Raw genomic sequence first — 20,255 nt, 5'->3', positions numbered from 1 at the left:
GTGTTTCTGCGCCCCAACGTGCTGGAGCAGCGGGAGGTCCTGGCCGGGCTGGTGACACCGAGGGTCGTAGCCAGCCCCCGCCAGGCAAGCCCTGCACGGGGCCGACGAGTCCCGCTGCACCCGCAGTTATCTGCACGGGCGCTGGTGCAGGATGGCTGGGAGGAGTAGTTCGTGGGAGGCAAGATTTTGGACACCTCCGGTGGGATTCAGCTGAGCCATTTTCCATGTCCCAGTGGTTCAAACTTTGCTAAGATTATGTCCCGCTAACTGGCTGTTCAACTAGCAGATAATGTAGTTAAAAATTTAATCAGTTCATTTTTTCCCTCTTGATGACTCCAGACCCTTTTATCCACATCTCTTGCATTTTTTATTTTGTTTTCTCAGTTCTTTTCAGGACACCATCAGTATTTACAGCCTCGCTACTCCAGAGTTGATGGACTTCCTTGTTTTTCTCAGCCCTCACTCCAATTCCAACCTCTTCTAAATCATCCGGGCAGCCCCCGCCTGCCTCCCTCTCAATCAGCATCCAGAAAGTTCAGTCCAAAGCAAAGTGGTTTTCACAGGACTTAAACGTCTCGGGGTTACAGGACAGGGAGCTGTGCAACAAATTATCCGCAGAGACTCCTGCAGATCTGCAGCTCCTGACACAGGGGCATTTGCAAAGCAAATATTTCACAGCTAACAGGGCAGACGAAAAGACAGTTTCTTTACCTAAAGCCACAATGATGTATATGGAAGAGGGAGGGAGGAACTTCTCTGGGTGGAAAAGCAACAGGTCTGAGCGAGCTCTGGCAGCGCTGCCTGCTCCCTCTGCCCTCTGCCGAGCGAGGGGCCAGGACCGCCCGCCCGCGAGATGCTCGTAGCCGGGTCAATACTGGCCATACTGGTCAATGCCCCCCCGGCGCTGACGCACGCACGGTAACGATGCCTAGAGCACTGCTCCTCACCGGTTTATAGACGAGGCTGGGATAAAACGGCCCCTTCCACCTCTTCCACCCAAATAACCTTCAGCCTCCCCAGCGCACCCCCGGCAGCGAGCGCTGGCCCCCTCCCAGCGCCCGGGGGCCATCGCTTACCGGCCACGGCTCTGCCTTCCCCGCTGGCGTGCCCTTCTCATCACGGCGTGAGGGGAATTTTTAGGGGCTGGCGTTAATCATCGCTGCCTCCCACCACGCGACGGGTGGGAGCGCGGCTCCGCTCGTAACACTCCGCGTAAGGGTCTCCGAACCACATCAGCTGGGTATAGAAATGTCACACCGGCCACGAGAAATCGCTCGGGTGCTCTCGTGAGCGCTCGCTTAAAACCCACAAAAAGTCAGCCTGCACCCCCTAAACCTTCCTTGCCTCCCCCTAAGGCAAGGTTACCCTGCGACGGGCACGCAGGGGCTCAGCATCGTGCACGGCTCAGCACCACGCACGCGGGCAGACCGACCGCGGGGCATTTGGTACTCGCTAGAGGAGCAAAGGATTCTTCAGTACATCTCAGGCTACAGAGGTCCGTGGCCCTCTGAGCTCTGCCATGCTAATTGATGTTATCTGCATTTCACCGGGTGATTATGTGTTATTATTTCTACCACGGGAACGGTGAGGTTCCCAGTCAAGAGCAGGATGCTGCTCTGTTACTTACTGTATAAAACCAGAATGAAATCATCCCCCTGTGGCAGAATTAACCACCGAAATAACTACGGATGAGCTGAGAGCAGCAGTGTTTCTGAGGCAATGAAATGTGCAGGGATTTTGGAGGATGCTTATGGAACATGAATTTTGCATTTGCAACGTCCTGGCCAGGTATCTCATTAGGAAGGTGCTGCTTCACCCATCGGGGAGCAGACCCACATCGCGTGACCTCGGCACTTCATCAAACTATTTTACGTGATTAGCACAAACAAGCGATAGATCATTAGCTGAAAAAAAGTGCTGGAAAAGAAAGAAGGAAAAATATGTCTCAATGAGAGGAGGGGGAGTGCCTGCCCCGAGGTCTGGCTCCTCTGCCCGTGCCAGCATCCTGCACCCGGTTCTGCCTCCTGCACCCTCTGCAGTCAGGGCTTACAGCTCTGCATTCGGGAAGGAGAGAGAGATCCATCGGGCCACGTTTCTCTTCACTAGCGCAGGGATATTCCTTCCAACAAGCCCTGCAAGTATTTTGATCACGCTGTTTTAAATTCCGTGTTTATAGCCCTTGATTAGGTGGTGAAATCTTTTGGAGACGGCAATCCCTGCCCTGGTGCCTGCCATGCGTTTGATTGAGCCTCCGCTCGCTCCCAGTTTAAAAATAACAAAATTTGTTCTTCTATCAAGAGCTGCAAAAATCTTTGGCCCCAATTTTGCTGATGCTTATATAATCTCCGTGCCGAAGTATGCCCACCATTTCTCACAGGGTTAGCTCGCGACTGCTGAAGGTGTACGTGGGAGCAAAGTGAAACCTGCTGCATGTGAAACCAGCGCTGCAACAGTTTGAACTTGCACAGAGAGCAGATACAGTGACTAAAAAGGGGTTGCAGCCTTGGAGTCATAAAATTCCTTTCGTCCTACAGGGCTTATTTAATTGAAATGCACTGAGCTTTCGTACATTAAAAAAACCTACCGTCTCCCTGACGCACAGACAATTAATGCTTCAGGACTGAATTATAAAGCTGCTTTTTCTCAATATAACCAGCACTTTTCCTGTAAGCCTCAGTCTTTCCCTCTGAAAGCCAGAAATCAGGGAAGATTTTCTGCACATGCAGGGGTTGTCGGTGTGGGCTCCATGACAGACTCACCATTAAAATGGGAAGATTTTAAATCTGGAGGCTTTGGTGGCCCCACGACATTCGTCACTGGGTTTGCCCTGCATTGCCATTAACCCCTCGCCTGCTGCTTGATCGCCGGGGGGTCCCAGCCCTGGGTGCAGCCTCACATCTCTCCGTCTCAGCGGATGTCAGTGAAGCAGGCGACGAGCCCGTCACGACAGCAAGGCTACCGATTCCACTTCAATATTTTATTTTGTGGGGTTTTTTTGCCTGATAGAAACTGCTAATGGAATTTGTCCGCCCATGAAAAACAAGAAGCAGCTCACGCTGGGCACCGGCGGAGAAGAGCCACGGTGCAAGTCCTCTCGCCACGGCTGTGCCGGTCCTTCCCAACGCCGACCCACCCGCAGCACCTACGGCTTTTTCGGTTGGAGGGCATGGCGTAATTCTGCCAACACCTGGCAGCCCCGATGCTGTTCCCATCCTGGCACCCCACACAGCTCCGCTAATGCAACACGTCTCCGTCTCAGCAGCATCTAGCGCTATCCAAGCCTCGCTCAGCTTGTGGGCAGAAATGGCGTTTGCTTGCTAGAGCGGTGCCGAGAAATGAATTTCTGCTTTAAACAGTCAGGGTCAGAATCATTTCTCTTTTGCTGTAAGAGCTATTTGAAACCAGGTGCAGTGGGAAGAGAGCCTGTAAAAGCTCCTAATACACACTCTTAAATCATGTGGTTAAAGAACTCAGAATAAGTGCCTGGAAGCAAAGTTTCTTTATCCTCCTCTCCCCCGGACTGGGCTGTGCAACTGTTGCTTCTGTGCTTTGTGGGAGTGAAATCAAATGTCAAATATTCTGCTTTGGAAGAAGTTGGCAATGAAACATGAAAGGCTCATGGAGAGCTCAAAAGGACTGCGGATAAATTGGAGCGAGGCACAGACAGAGCTGGGACAGGAGCCAGGGAGAGTGGGGAAGGACTGTGCCTACAACCACAACTCCAGATTTTAGGATGAAGCGACTACTTTCCCTAATGCGTTTCAGCATAAAGCTGATCCTAGCTGCTGCTAGCACAGAAGGAAGATGGGCTTCATACCGAAATGTTACATCTACTCTTTGTTGGGAAGCATCCACGCATCTCAGTTTATTCAGCATAATCACAGTCCAACACAGAGCATCACGTCTCATCACGGGTCTATACCTAACACCATAGCCGCAAGAGCTCAAGACCTGCTACTGATCAGTATTAGGGAGCACACGTTTCTTAGCTTAATTCCACAAAAAAACCCCCATTTTTTGAAAGATGTGTTTTGACATACGCATGTATCCTGTTTCTTTCTCAGCAGATATTTAAAATCACAGGCTCTGGACAATCCTCCCCCAGCATAGTTAACATGCAGCAGATCAACGTTAAGAACAGCTGCTCTCTATGTCATTTTACTGTGGCAGAATTGCATTTTGTTCCAGATTTCCAGACTTCAGTAGACATTTTTACTGTATATTTTCAGTACTTCTGAGGGCACTTCCCACCATTTACAGCCTCAGCCCTCTGAAGCTGGTGGACCTTTCTCCTTCTCTTGGTACTGACCCCTTTTCAATCAGCAGGCTCCTTTATATAGCACTCAGGAAAAAATATATTCTCCCCTCCACTTTGCTGAACTATCACATTGCCAGGATTAGGGCAGTGGGGTCACAGGAGCTGATGAAATCCATATGTAATGGCATGCCGGGACTTCTGGACCCAAAGCACGTGTCTCTACAAGGGCAAAAGGCAAATCGTACAGCGAGTCCTGCAAGTAATGAGGGATGGCGTCCCCCCGGTCCTGGAGTCTCCCCCAAGGCGAGTGTTTTGCCAGAGTCGTGGCTGGAAATGGAATTAACGTTCCAGGAATATTCTATTATTTGCTAATTCTCTTCACATCTTTTTGTTTCACAATTAAGCAAATTAGCACTTTGATGAATATTAAGACGCTCTCGCCTCATAAAAGATGAGTTGGAGGCATTCCCACCGGATTTTCCTCATAAGGAAAACAGTTCCTAAACTGTTTGAGATACACATTGGATTGTTTCCTCCCTGGCATGAGCAGCACATGGCTCCTGGAGAAAATGACCACAACATTAACATTTTATAAAATAATTCAGTTTCAAACTTTGCATAGATCCTCATTATTACCATCTAAACCAAGTCCAAGCTGGAATGGGATCCTAAATTTGTGACTGTTCATGGCAGTTTCTATCACTGAGTTTCTATAACAAGCATATAATGCCTTCTTTAACCACAGGAATTCATTCAGTTAAGTCTTTTAGCAGGGAAAAGACTTTGCAGTCTTCTAAAGTATTTATTCCCTGGCTTTAAATAACTTCATAGCCAAGGTAAGTATTTGCCAATTCTTTTGTTTTGCTACAGGTTAGCAAAACAGTTTTGCTGGCTTTGGGAGGAGCTGTAAGCTCCCTAGGGCAAGGCGAGCTGTTCCGATAGCTGCTCGCTCTCTACCTCCATCAGTAGATCTTCAAGCGCTTCACACTGATACCTTCCCGTAGCATCTCTCAGAGCAGGTGGGAGGGAGGACAGATATTTGTTTACCAGCAGATGTAGAAAGCTCTTAGTGACCAGAGGGTTAACTCAACACAGAACAATTTAATAGCATCCAGACATCTTCAGATGCAACCTTTCTCCTGTCTCCACCACCCACAAGGCACCAGCTCTATTAATCTGAATTACACAGTTGTGAGTAATAGCCGATAAAATGCTCAACAGAGTCAGTGAACCCTGAAGTCTGGCTTAATGGTGGGGACTTCATGTGTTTTCTTGTCTCAGAGAAGAACCGAAGGTCCCAGATTATTATTTACATTGTCCTGGCTCCCCTAAGCAACAGACTCCTGTGGACCATCCGCCATAAATTCCCATCATAATCACTTTGGTTATGCTTTTTTGGTGCCGGGGTTGGCACCACCTCCAGGACGGCAGCAGAACCGGCACAGCAATGGATGGCACAGCGCAGACTCCGTGTTAATGTTGCTTGCAGAGCACATAACCACACCACACTTGGTCCCACCTCTGTGCACTAGCATCACTCGCTTGCAACCACTTAAAATATACCAGTAAATAAATAAATAGATAAATAAAGCCATCATAAGGGATGCTCAGACAAAGCTATGCAAAACCACAGCCTGCCAGCCTTGCTGCAGGGAGTGAATTCGTAATGCTTGTGGCTCAGGATCTCGTTATCTAGGCAGGGGTGGTTCAGAGCCCCAAACCACATTTCTTCCGCAGCAGCTCAGCTCAGTTTCCAATGCCTGAAGACAAGAATAAGTGGGCACAACTCTCTCCCCTGTGCACTGACGACAAACTCTGGCCAGAGGCAGATAAAAACGAGCTTCTACTGGCGCTCCGCCTACCCGTACACCGATCCCAGCACCGTGGGGCTCAACACACAGCCTCAGCTCCGTGTACTCCAGCAACACACTTCTTATGGAAGGAAGCCACAACCACGGAGGTACGGAAGCAGGTGCCTTACCTGTCGCTCCGACATGACGTACAGATACTTCTGATCGATGGAGAAGGCCATGTCTCGAAGGACTGGGCTCCCGTCCTTGAAAACTGTCACCATTTCATACTGAATTCCACCATGGGGAGGACCATCTGCTCGGATCTGGAAGAAGCACAAACAGATTACAGGTGATTTCATAGCAGCCAAATTTCAATTTTATTTTGGGGGTGGAGGGGTGAGGGGAGGAGGACGAGGTAGGAAAAGGAATCTCATTCAAAATCTCAGCTCGCAACCTGGAGACAGAGCAAAGAGCTATCAAGCAATGTGTGGGCACAGGAGTTAAAGCAAAGGTTCCTTCTCCACTGAAGCTGATGCAATTCCCCCAGTCCTCTTTGGATTGGGGAAATAACAAGAAAGTTTTGCGGTCGCAAGGGGAGCACACAGACTGCCAGTGTGCTGTGACTGACCACAGGCATTCAAGAGTAACCAAGATTGTAAACTTTTTAGATTCTCTCTAAAATAAGCCTGAAAGACCACAAGACTCCACAGGCAGCACAACAAGACCAAGATACAGCAGAGATTTTTTTCTTCTCCAGACACATAAAGAGGGAGACTTAGACAATCACCATCACCTCTTCTTGCCGCAGAAGCCTCCTTCAATACAATCTCTGCCTAAAAATTTGGAGATGCTGCTGCCATCCCGTTACTTTCAAATTTGCTGGATTCAGCAAGGTGAAACCAGTCCAGCCCGTACTGCTGAGCGAGCAGAGAACTAACATGGCAGCCACACAGCCTGTTCAGTCTGACGGCCTCCCAGCATCCATCCACCCCACCGAACGACAACTCGCTGCTCCTGCAGGAAAACCTGCCCAAGCTGTGACAAATCCCATCCCTGCCAGGAGCGGCTGCTGTTGAGGATATGCCATCTCTTCCAAAAGTTAATAATTTATGGCCTTGGGGGCTGTGCAAGGGGAAGGGAGGAGGATAAACAAACAATTTACATTGTCTTTCCTACCAGGATTTGCATATTTGGATAGCCATTTGATTGCAACATGGTGTCTACATAGCTGAAAACACTGGCAGCCGTCAGGCAGGGAGACGAGAGCAGTCAGGCGAGCCAAGGGCTCAGTGGAGCCGCTGCCGGCCCCGTGGCTCACAGCGACAGCGATGCTCTTGGACGGGGCCAGGAACGCGTTCTGCACGCGGGGTGTTGCGCCGCACGTGCACGCTGCCCGGCGAGGAGAGGGACACACGGGGGACTGCCCGTCCCTGGAAAAACCTCTTATCACAAAGATGCCATCTGCTGCAGCCTCATGCCGAGCTGTCTTGCCGCATCCCGTTTTGCTGCTCGATTACTCCCTGCCTGGCTGCGCTACGGAGGAAAGAGGCACGAAGAACTGGCTTTGGAGAAGGCTAAGCCTTCAGAAGAGGCAGGATGGAGCAGCGGAGAGGGACATCTATTTTTTCTGGTTCACGCCCCCAGGAGGTAAGAGAGCAGGTTGTTAAGCATCTTAAGATTTATCTGAGAAATGTACCACCTCAGCTGGAAATACAAGGATATCTTCACACTCATAGAAGAGAGATGCTCCCCTGCACCCTCCTCCAAATAAATCCTCTTCTTGGAAAGAGCCCTGATGCCTCCTGCCATGTACAGACATGCTGGGTATACAAACACATGTATTTTCTGGATTTCTCTCATTTCTCCTTACCTTCTGAGTTTTTAGTGCTGTAAAAGAACCTCAGGTGTGAATCCGAGCGGTCTGGGCTAACACCCATAGCCAGATGCAGGGAGCCTCTGGCAGGATTAAGCAGGCAGCCCAAGCCTGGCTCAAAAGCCCTGAACTTTCAGAAAGGAAAATGCAAAAAAAGGCAGAAAGCCAAATCCGGCTTTAGTTGCACCTGTGCAGACTAGGATACTTGACTCCCTTTGTGAAATACTGAGAACTAGAGGCAGGCCGAGACCAGTATGAAACCAGTGCCTTGCTGGGTGTTGCAAACCTGAGCGACCCTCTCCAGAGCCGCTGCCCACTCATGCACCACTGCCATCTCCCACACCAGTCTGTGCCACGGACAGAGGGACAAGCTGCAAAATCACCTGAAGAATAAATGGCAGGGACACTGGGCTGTCAGGGACACACAGCCGCTTCCATGCAAACACCTGATTAATGGCCAAACGGGAATGGAAATGCCGGACATGAAGGATCAGCAGCCTTCGTGAAAAACAACTGTTTTCCAGAGTTCCCTTGGGGCACCGGCAGCTCGTTAAATTGAGCTTCTTTCTAGTAATGAGGTCAGACAGGGCTAATAAAGAGAGATACCACTGGACCAGCCTTGTGCAGGCCAATTCCAACCGGGAATTGCGGCTCTGGGCTGGAGACAGCACCATGTGCGTGATGGCTCCTCCAGCCTGGACAAGTGCCTGGAGCTGTGCCTGGCACGGGTGTCTTGGGACACAGCTGGAGCCCTGCACAGGGTGCTGGGTCCTGCCTGCACCCTCCTGCCTCCCTCGTAAGGAGCAGCCTGGGGTCTCTCACCGAGCCTGTCGAGGTGAGATGGCTCCACGCTGCTCAGAGACGGCAGGACAGAAGGAGAGCAGAGCCCGCCGCTCTCCCGTCCCGCTGCGGTGTGTGTTGTACCCACCCGGGTACCCCCGAGCACAGTGCCCGAGATGCACCCACCGACACCAGGATGCTCTGCTACATCTCTTCCTGAGGGTTTGGTTTCCATGACAACAAATGATGATGTCAGAGAAAAATGATGATTCCTGCGAACGGGGAAGAAGAAAGGTATCATCTCCACAGCAGGAAGCTTCTTGTTGATGTTTGGAGAGAGAAATAATTCCTCTGCCTAACTTATGGGTGCCCTTCCAGTGCCAAACAGCTACCGACCCATCACTAGGACAGCGGCGTGGTACCAACCCTACCAGTCCGGGATCATCCCCGAGCCCAGGCTCCAGGCACAGCGATGCCGGAGAGGGGAGGAGCGGGACGGGTCTGGTCATGTTTCTTTATGTCTCCCTAACTCTGCCAGGATTTTTCCTCTCACAACACAATGACGGCCATGGGAAGGGTTTAGGAGAAAGACACAGAGGGAAGCGGTGCAGGTTGGAATGGGGGGGAGTGCAGTGAAACAGGGAGCAGGCGGGTATGGGGAGAAGCACACTGGTGCAATGGAAACCAGAGGTGTCCGGGATCAGAGACGTGTTCAGCCACCTGAGAGACAGCGGAGAGCAGGAGGACAGATCGGAGAAGTCGTTCGGGACAGATACAGCGCTTTCCTCGATCGCTCTTGATGAATGTTTATAAATATGGCTTGAAAAGTGCCTAACAACATAATCTGCAATTCCAAATATCATCCCTGGCTTGGAGGACGCCAGGCCAGCGAAACGCCCCACATGACGGAGCAGAATGCTGCTCAATTCAGGGAACTGCAGCCCTTCAAAGGCACTGCACAGATTTATGTGTCTAATGCCCCCACAATACAGACTGCAGGCATAAGCTCCGCATTATCGCAAGAGATTAGCAAAATACCATGTTGTGTCCTGTATATGTTGCAGTGTAGCACCTGTGTATGACCCATTCAGGGATCTAACATGACATGAAGCTCCAACATACCTATTGTCCTAAAGTTTCTCTTGGGTATTTTGCCCAGCCTATGCCAGAGCTAAGGTACATCTGGACTCCCTTCCAGTTCCTCCCAGCAGGCTCCCATTAGAAGACATTGAATCTCTTTGTAGGAACTTTCCATGATTAAATTACCTGTCTGTTTTCATTATGAGCGTTTCAATGAGGCTGACTCATGACGAAACACCTGGCGCCAGAAAAAACAGCTGAATAAGTCTATGCATGAAGGGACTGATTCCCCATCCCACATCCCAGATGCAAGGCCACCCGTTAACTCCTCAAGAACTGCAGCTTCTCCCCACGTACGCAGGTGCCCGATGGGAGGTGGGTCCCAAAGCACCCCACTGCTGGCTGCCCCGCTCTGCCCGAAATGGCCGGTGGAGGCACGGGATGGGCTCCTGAAATGATGCCCTGGGTCAGGAGGCACAAGGCAGCGGCTGAACATGCTTATCTTTGTACGCAATGGTAGCAAAGTGAAAAGCCCAGTCAACCCTGGAGCTTTAGGACTGCTCCTTCCACGCTAGGATTTCTAGCCCTTCAGGGTGAATACTATCAAATAACATTGCATTTGTGTAAAATGGATGTTTCGAGTGGAACTGTATCAGCTCTGGGAATGCACACTGGAGCGTTACTGCATCTACTGCCTGAAATAGAAACCAAAGACAACAAGGAGCAGCCTTCGCTGCCAAGGTGCATCTTCGCAGAATTGCCACTTTTTTGCCATTTATGTCTGCACATCTCAGCTCTTGGGCATTTCCCATTAAAGCTTCCCATAAAGCTCTAGGATGGATTTCTTGCTTCAGTACTGGAAATGTAGCAGAAAGACTGTTACTGGCAGCAGGTTTCTGAATCAGGCTGGAAAGCAGTATAGTTTAAATAGCCTTTCCCTACCTCTTTCTGTCCATGGTTCTGCGGGGTCTTCCCTACCGAGACCTAAAAGAAGTTTCCACAAGCAAGAGACTCAGCAATGCAAAAGCTCCCCAAAGACAGGACAAGATAAATAAATATCAGTCCAGGGTTTCTGTGTGCGCTTCCACCAAATAGTCTTTGCAGAAAGGATTTACTTTTACTAATCCAATTTAATTAAACTGAGCTATTCTACATTCACACCAGACTAAAAAGGAGGTGATATGCATGTGATGACCTGCCACTTTTGCTGTCCCCTTCACGAACACCCTTTCTCACAGTATCACTTTACAGGGTTACCCATGCTGGCATCTGCCTCCGGCAGCCAGAGAGAAGAAAGCATGGCAATCTTTAGGAGGGGAGAATCCAGAACAGAATTTGCAAATCTCTATACAAGAAGTTTCCAAGAGCCCTTCAGCCCCTATATGAAATTATTCTGGGAGGAAAGTACCCCTTAGACTCCCTCAGAGCATTGCTAACATCAGCTACCTCTTGGTGCTCGGGGAGCTCGGTCGGACCCATTTGCAGGTCATTAATAAATGACAGGGAAGCTGAGCGGTTTGCTGAGGATCGTACAGCCAGTCCATAGCAGACCTAGGATCTGACTCAACTACTGCAGATGCATGGGGCCCTGTCTGAACCACTGGATAGCATCCCTTCCCACATCTCCATGTGCAGGAGGAGAAACCCAGCCCTGAAGAACTGGCTTTCCCTGCACACGCCTTCTGCAGGCAGGAACACCATGAGTGTGATTTAGCTCACTGCTCTCCATGTGGGAAGTCTCCCTCCTGAAATTAAAGTGAAATAGTAATCCCATTAAGTATCTTTCCTTTAAATCATAGATATGTCCGTGGGTAAGTTAACGACAACCCTTACATGCACATTCAATTCAAATCAGCATATCCAATTAACTTCATTACCTGGAGGCTCCTTCATATCCCAGTCTCCTCCTCTCCTGTCACATTTTCTTTCCGCGTTTTTCCCGAATTAGGATAGAATACATCTGTCATGGTGGGCATCACCTTTATTTTTACCCCAGAGACAGCATGGGGAAGCCTCGATAGATGGGTTCACTCCAGATAGTCACGATGCTGTCAGGCTGAGTGGCTTGTAGAAAAAGAGCTCCTCAAGACCAAATGATCTGGTCTCTGAGGGAGGAGAAAATCCATCCTTTCCAGAATTACACTGTCTGACTAAACATTAAATACACTCACTAATCCCCACTGGGGTTGCCCTTACGAAACTCTACAGGATCAGCTGGGGAGAAAAAACAGTTTGGTAAAGAGCTCGTTGCAGCGAGCCCTGCTAGCCCACGGGCATTGGAGCTGCGTTGCAACCAAGAGGGCTTTCCTCAAGCGTTGCCTACCGGTACTGTGACCGTTCCGTAAACTTCGCAGACATAGATCTTTTATTTATAAAGTGCCAGAGAGGGGCCTAGAGCAGGGTGGCTGCAGCCATCAGAGCGACGGGCAGCAGATCTGGCTGGGAAGGGAAAGAACCGGTGGGACCAGTGACAAGCAGCCTGGTGGCATCATATCAGCATCGCATCTCACGCTGCCCCTGGACACTGCTTGAAGACTCAGTTTCAAGAGGCAATATCGAGCAGTGGGTAAGTCACTGGCACTTTGGTGCAAGCACCCAAACTCTCCCCACAGCTCCCCCCCTCCCCTCCAGTGAGGGCCGGACAGGCAATGCTGCTCTGCAAAGTCCTGGTGTTCACATTTACTCTTCCTTTTGAACTTCAGGTACATGAAAGCCTCACCAAGCAAACCCAGCCTCACACCCCAACTTCTCCCTCCTGCTGCCGGGCACAATACGGACGAAGCATCGAGGCAGCGCAAAGCCAAGACCGCCTTCTCTGCTCATGTTTTCTGAGTCCTAATCCACTTTTTTGGAGACATTTTCCTCCTCCATCCCCTCCCTGAACTTAAGGGAAGCTCCAGGTGCAAGGAGACAGACCTCCTCTCTCCCTGTCTTGCTCGGATCTTGCCTCTCCCAGTAGATTAAATTGCTGGTACCCTCCACTCAGACAATCCCTCGTTTCCAGGATCAGCAAACACCTCCTGCTTGTGTGGCTGCATGCCCGAGGTTATACCTTCAAAAGGGGACAGGGAGAGGGAAGAAGGTGCCGTGCTGTGCCGCAGGTCTGGGGAGCAGGAGGTAACGCGGGGTTGGCAGCCGTACAGCCACGCACAGCGCGGGGGGAGGCGGGCTGGGTTCAAGCTCGAGTTTATTCTGATCAGGCTTCATGACCCAAAGTATTTATAGATCTGAAGTTTCTGCGAATTCAATACTCATGTCAAAAATGTCTCTGTGTATGTGTCTTTCACACCCACATGTGTTTCCCATCTCTTCTGCTTGGGAAATGTTAGCTAAGTGTTCAAAGTCACAATCTGGGAATCTGCAGCTCCCCAGAGGAACCACGAGTCAGAGGAACCACTGGGCTAATTGGGGAAGAGAAACCCCCCGGGGTCCCAGGCGGCTCCGCAGGGAGGGGGAGCTTGTAGTCTGCAGCACTGGCACCCACACGTGCCGCTAAGCACAAAAATGCCGACCCAGCAAACAAACAAACCAACCCAAATTAACTCTCGCTTCCCGCATCTCCAGCGCTAAGGCTGGAAAATTCTTCCTAGGAGCAAGGCTTTCTTCCCAGCCCTGTGAGACAAGAAGGCTGCAAGTCTGCCAGAATCAGCACATGCAACTAAAACGAAAAGACCTGAACACTTCCAATCTTACCATTTCAAAGAGTTTGAACCCATCTACAGGGAAGGCAAGATGGGTTTAAAAAAACTAAACAAATTAAAACCCACCCTTCCTTCTGTGCTAAACCTCAAGCCACAGTCAACAGGCTATTATACCAAAGGTTTCAGCCGTTTCAGCAACCCCACGTGTCCCCTGGCTAAGGGCAACTGTTTGAGATAGCAAAGTTCAAGGTGCTGCTTTGGGAGTGCACCTAGGAGGCTGGGCACCAGGATCTGCCGCACGGAGAAGAGCTTCTGTGAACGCAGTCCTTCCCATTCACGGGTGGAAAGGGGACCTTAGGAGAGGGATCCCTTGCTGCCTCTCTGCTGGCTTCTGGAGGTGAAAGAAGCCAATTCCTGGGCTGAAGCTGCAGCTCAGACATCTCTCTCTCTCCTAAGCCTTTATTTCCTTCTTCCATCCTTCTGCTCCCTCCACCCCTCTTCTCCATCCACTTTTTTGGAGAGCTGATCCTCCAAGATAAAACAGGGAGGATGGTGCAGAGGCACCATGCAGAGACTAATCAGCAGCCCCCATGTCTTTAATTTATTACTGCATGAGAGGCTCGTTTAGAACAAAGCTGCCAGTTTGGAAGATCATTCCTTTAAAAGACTTTTTATTTGAAAAGCTGTCAGCTCACACCTTGTCACAGCTCTACTTTCAGCAGCAGAACTTTAATAATGTGCCACCTCATGCAAATGAGCTGCTAATTAATTAAGTAGTATTCTTCCGGGGATGGATTCATTGGAATCAAATCTGGGTAGGCTGGCTGGCTAGGTCATATTGCTTTGGACGGTGATTTAAATCTGCAGCCTTGCCTTTTCCTTGAGTCCCGGTACTCGGGTGGATTCCTATCAGGAGGGATGCTCTTTCCTGTCCCTGTGCCCTTGGGAAGGCTCAGCAAGCCCCAGCGAATCCATGCAAAGCCACACTGCAACCCAACCACTTGCACGGCACAGATGAGACCCAGCTTAGCTAAGAACAGTGGTGAGATGAAAAAATGATTGAAGGAAGTGCCCAAAAGATTGCCTTCTCGCCTGTTCAGGAAAGCCAGTGTAGAAGAGGGCCCAGTTCAAAAGCAGGAGGTAGAGACTATTAACTCGGAGGGCTCCAGGGATCAAGCTGCCAGGCAGGGAACACTGCAAAAGAGTAGCGCTCTTTTTTTGGAGCACTTGTTGCAAAGATACAATTGCTGGGGGTTCGGGTCTATCAGCCTTGCACCTTCCACCAGCATCAAAGTACAACCCATTAAAGGTGGAAACACTCGAGAGCATCCTGTGGATTTACTCCCCGGAAGGAGGACAGCCCCGTGTCTGCAGCATGGTACAAAACCTATTCACTTCTAATTTGTCCCCTAATAAAGAGCCACAATGTGCAATGGCTTCCCTTTCCTTTTGTTCAGCAATAAGCACCCTTCTCCCTTTACATTCCCGTATTATTTTTAAAGAGATGGCTCAGTGCTTCTCTGGGAAATGGGAATCATTAAGTTAGCAGCACTTTGCCGCTTGCAGGCTTTACATTTTGGCACTGAGCAAGGAAACCATCAAAGAGACTAAGTATTGGCCTCCAAGAGAAAGGAACGAGGTAGGTGTTGCTATATCACAAGGCACTGCACGCTAACCTTTCTGCAATGTGCTCCTTCAGCCTCTGCCATTCTTTCCCTGACTTACCCCTGCTTCTCCCGCATTGTGAAGCTTTAATCCGGCTCCTTCCCTTACAGCTGGGAAGTAAATGAAAGTACAGGCAAGCAAAGAGGAGGACAGCTCCAGGAACGGGCAGAGTTGTTTTTTTTTCCTAACGCATCCTCTTCTACGTGGCACTAGCAGTCTTCCGCAGGGACACACAGCCAGGTTAGGTGGGCGCACCAGGAGCCCTGGGTGTGGAGAGAAGGACAGGCTGACCCCACTCTGCCCTTCAGCCCCTACGGATACCTGGGTCATACCTTGGCTTTTCCTCCTCTTTGGTCTGAGCCCATAGCTGGGCTCAGCGTTAGCAGGCACCCAAAGGGACCCACGAGCAAGGACAGAAGAGAGGTACGCCTCGTCGTTTGCTGCCTGCAGGACACAATTAGTGATGGGGGGAGTCACGAGTAGCATTTGGGGGCGGGGAGCAATAGCCATAGAGAAGGAAAACGGGACACAGTGCTAAGCCTGTCTTCTGTGACCAACAGAAAACACGAGAGGAAGCACAGAGCTGGTACTATTTAGGGCGACGGAGGTACTGGGTATCTGCTCAGAATTGCTTGTCACATACCATTTGCAGCTCTTCGCCAAAGTCCCCAAAATAGCACTGTATCTGTGTTATCTATCCACACCTCACCTGTGCCCTTCCAGCTGAATAATCCTCCACAGCTCGGTGTCAAGCTCTCTCCCTGCGATCATCCTCCTACAGCAGTACATTTCACAGCTGAAGGGATTGGTCTTGCTTAGTTTGGTTTGTTGACCTTGAGTGGCCATGTAAAATGGAATAAAAAGCCACTTAGACAAGATTGTCTAACGTGCAGTTTGCTCTAAACGAGCAGCAGTGAGTCGCGATTCTCCCCAAGGAGGAAAAAACTAAACGACTGTCAAAAATTGTCACATGAAAACCCTGTTTCTCCCAAGTCACTGTTTCCAGCTGATCAGGTGGGAACCAGAAAGTTTCCTCAGGAAATATTATTCTCTTTCCTTTTCAAAAACATCACGTAAGTAATATGCTTCAAATGACTTAGACTTCATGCCCAACAGCTCCCGGGAATGCTGCAACACAAGCCAGACTGTGAGCCGCTAAAAGGCAAAACCCAGAAGGAAATAAAAGAATCTAAATTTTGTTATCTTTTGGTTTTACAAACTTGTGGAGAAATCCTGCCTGGTAGTTTTGCAATGCTTTAGGTCAGACGGGGAGCATCAGGTGAACGAGGAAGCTGTGCATATTTTTGGTTTCACTTGTGCATGCAGAACCAGTCATGTGTTACTGATCAGATCTAACCTTGCTCAGGCAGAGGATGTGAGAAAATTACAGAGCACACAGCTTAGCTTAAATCCCAGGAAATGAGCCTCTCCAACAACTCCCACTGCTCTATCCCAGGCATTGGCCAGCTGCAGGGAACATCACACACCTCTGGGTTACAACCCCTGCAGATGCGCAGCGGGCGAGCAGAGGTGCCGATAGGAAATGGGTATTTTCTAGGTAAGAAACGGGCCAGAGCACAAAGGAGCCAAAAGCTCTCGCCAGCCAGTGGCTGACCCCGCTGTTTGTACAGAGCCTGAATTTTACTAAAGCAACAGCCTTGCAAGCGAGGTCACTTCAGGACGGGCAGAGCCACAGCCAAACTGGCACTGCCCCACGGCTCCGGGGGCGGCCGCGCCGACAGAGCTGCCGGCTCTCTCCCCTTCCCTGCGCACCGCGGCAGCTCAGCCGATCGGTGTTTAGCTCCCTACAGGGGGATACAGGCTACGTGTCCGGGTCTTGTTCGTCACCGGCCGTACGGGAGCTGGACCAAGTGTGGTTTCATCGGGGAAGGCAAGAGGCAGAACCAAGACACATGATGAACTGCCGGGCTGGCGCCCTGCTCAAGGACGTTTGCTTATACAGGGCCCTGTATTGGAACCATTAAAGCCTCCCGATAGGACTCAGACAAGTATAAATCCATGGGAGCTGAAGCTCTCCTTATGCTTTCCTATCTGCTCATTCACACTGACATCTCCTAGTCGCCAGCAGACGGAGGCTTGAGGTAGCTCACGTTCCCTGCATGCGTGGCACATGCCGAGGAAGACCACTTTTGCCCCTGTGAGCTGCTTCCCAAATGCTATTCTGGGGCAGATCAAGGATTAAAAAAAAATAAAAAAAAAATCTCTTCCATCCCTGCACTGTAACTCACTAAGCCTTTGGCATATGCCCTTTCCAGCATCTCAGAGTTAATCAGCAGATAAGCAGATGAACTGGCTCTGAATAATCTGTATATGGAACACATGTAATGCTGCTGAACACTGCCTTGAACACAGCAGGGAGGTTGCTGGGCTCAACACACACGTCTGTCCCCGTCCGTCCCCGTCTCAGGAGAGTTGGTGCAGCTACCGGGCACACATCGCAGACCTGGGACAGCATAAAACACCCTGCTGCGCATCAGGCTAGAGAGGAAGAAAAGGAAGAAGCTGATGGATGGATCAACTCTCTGGTCCTCAAATGCCCAAATTCAGACTTAAAGTTCAAATTCAGCTGGGGAAGGAGAGGAACCTGAAGGAGCTTGGTGCTCCATCTGTAATCTCGGAAGCAGTCAGGATGGTGCTGGAATCAATACTCAGGAACCGCGTTTAACACTTGAAGCACTCTGCAGCTCCAAACCATGCTGCGAGCGTGCAGTAACACAGCCCTGCAGGGCAGCAGCGAGCTGCAGCCCCCCCGGAGCAAAGCCCCAGCCCAGCTCTGGCAGCAGCACCCAGGGACAGGTGGGCAAGGAGCTCTGGACCTCCCTCTTCACCTCATCCACAGTGAAAAAAAATCACAAAAGAGGCAAGCGGACGTGCCCAAGGCCACGCTGCTTGATGCACGCAGTGTCCTTGGTAGCACATCACGGGGTCACTTAAGCTGATGCCGCAGCTCTTCCTTGGAGGCCACAGATGCCATTGGCATGTGAACACCAGAGCAGCTACAGCACCGTGGTAACGGCACGGGGTGAGCCAGACAAATCATACCAGCAACATTGGACATCCCCAAACTGGGAGGAGGGAGGGAAAGAGGGGCACGGCTGAAGAAGATCGTTTCGGTGCGTACGATCGGCACATCGCTCTGCAGAGCGACGCTGAACGCCTTAGTCCAGCGGGACCCAACCAGCCCGTGCCTGGTTTCATGCTGAAAGGTTTTGCTTGTAGTTTCCTCTGCCACGATGAGGTGGAGCAGATCTGCCCTAGAGCTGTGAAACGCCGCACTGGAAGGACCGAGGCAGCTCTTCCCCCAGGCCCCCGCTTTTGTTCGCACACCAGCCAGCACAGCTAATCCCTTATCGTGCCCATGGCCCAAAATCAACATCATGAGATAGGTTCAGGCTAGGGTCCACGGATGGGAGAGACAAAGCTACACCACATTACTGCTTTCGCTTCCATAATTGACCTGTAGATAAACACATGGCTTCTGCCTTAATCCCCTGCAGCCTCATGAACATCAGCCGCGCTAAATTTTTCATGTAATTAAGAGAAAAACCCTAATCCAGTGTAATTAGCTTCCTGATTGCAAACGTCAGGCAGAAAAACACTGTTTGAACAGCAATTCAGGTCTAGCTGGTTAGGCAAATACTGTGTGTGTGGTTCAGTAATTTAACACTGAAACAACTCCTTCTCTGCCGTCCTTACAGGCTTGCTTTCCTAAAGAGTACTAAGTGGTTTCATGACTGCAATAGGCCTGATATCCCTGAAACTGCCATTCCACTAAGCTCCAGTTATGTCCCTGAAGAGCTGGTCATGAAATAAGCCAACTGGTTCCCTGAGAACCACACTAGTTGCTGATTTTGGAGCGGTCCCCCAACCTGATCTCCATCCTTAAGTGATTGCCACCAAGTCATTAAGTGCCACCACCCTTAACTGCCTAAACTCAGGATCTGATAGTCACTATTAAGACGCTGACAGAGAAAGAGTCTCCTTGCAAGTGATGCTCGGCACAGCTACCACCACGTGCCAGAGCTGGAGGCGATACCGACACCTACAAGGAGTTTTATGGTGTAGGTCAAAATTCGTGCCAGCTACTGAGCCTTTACGGTTTACAGTGGTATTTTTCTTTTCCATTCATATACATGAAGGCAAAATTTTAAGAGTAAAATGTTAGAAATTTGGGAAGTGGAAGCAGATGGGAGAGGAATAGAGAACGTGGATGTACGTGCCAACAGGGAGGCAGGGAAACCAAGAAAGCACAGCTAGAAGATACCTTTGCTTAACCATTTAATCCATCCTCCAGCAAAAAGGAAAGGATCTGAGCTACGTAAGCCACTGTCAAATATTTCTGTTGTCTTTCGACAACTTACTTGTGATAGAAATTACAGACTACTCCAGTTCTCAACTAGTTAGATTTTTCATCTTCAGACTTAACATCAGACAGTCTCCTGAAATACAGCATTTGAAAGCAGTATTATTCTAGGAGGTATTTGTTGGTGTGTCTCTATGGAGGATTTTAATTCTCATCCTAGACTATGTTACAAAGGTTTCGTGGTTTTGGTTGGTCGTTTGTGGAAAAAGGCATTAGTCTCTATTTTGCTAGTTTTGGTCAACGTTGCTGTGGAGGCCAAATTTCTGTGCCTGGGAGACTGCAAAACAACCAGCCCACCTTCTATCAGGAGAAAGCTGAAAAGCATTTCACAGCTTCAGCTTTGCAGACTGAATTCTTACAGAATACTTGTTTATATGCTGTGGCAGGCGAGAGCCAACCATATATGTTTTTGCAGCTATAACTCTTAATTCTGACAGAGGCCACAGGCTGATGAAAGGCGGGGGGTTGTGCCTGGCTTTGTCCATGTTTGGGCTCCAGGCTCTGGCCTCCCCAGCACTGCTCCTCTCTCCCCTCCTCATCACATGGATGGTCTGTAAACAAACCAGCAGCAAGCAGAGCAAGCTGCTCCTTTGTATCAAAGCCAGGGAGATTTCTTTATACAAAAAGGAGCGAAAATTTATCAACTCAAAGCTCCTTTTAAAGAGAAGGCCCTAAGGAGAGCAAACCCAGATGCTTGCTTGCATTGCATTGGTAAGCCAATTCCTCTTTCTCCGTCCCTTCAAACACACGTTATTTTCCATGGAAGGCGCTGTAGATGAAC

The 20,255-nt window shown here is 50.0% G+C and overlaps 2 protein-coding genes across 5 annotated transcripts in view; one reads left to right on the top strand and one right to left on the bottom strand.

The window, feature by feature from the left end:
• Window positions 1–20,255, bottom strand: part of PLXNA2 (plexin A2) — a 178,613-nt gene that overhangs the window by 98,788 nt on the left and 59,570 nt on the right. For all 4 annotated transcript variants that reach the window (XR_007509978.1, XM_049832556.1, XM_049832559.1 and 1 more), the window contains exon 4: window positions 6,240–6,374. Coding sequence is in view for 3 of the 4 variants with exons in the window: in XM_049832556.1 (XP_049688513.1) it covers window positions 6,240–6,374 (135 nt within the window). In the remaining variant the exon portion in view is untranslated. The remainder of the gene's footprint in view (window positions 1–6,239; window positions 6,375–20,255) is intronic.
• CD46 (CD46 molecule) overlaps window positions 1–20,255 on the top strand; it is a 251,230-nt gene that overhangs the window by 189,267 nt on the left and 41,708 nt on the right. The window lies entirely within an intron of this gene.

This window comes from Accipiter gentilis, chromosome 29, assembly GCF_929443795.1.
Source record: "Accipiter gentilis chromosome 29, bAccGen1.1, whole genome shotgun sequence".
Lineage (NCBI taxonomy): Eukaryota > Metazoa > Chordata > Aves > Accipitriformes > Accipitridae > Astur > Astur gentilis.
The sequence above is the reverse complement of the archived record's forward strand: the minus strand, read 5'-3'. Positions and strand labels throughout refer to the sequence as shown.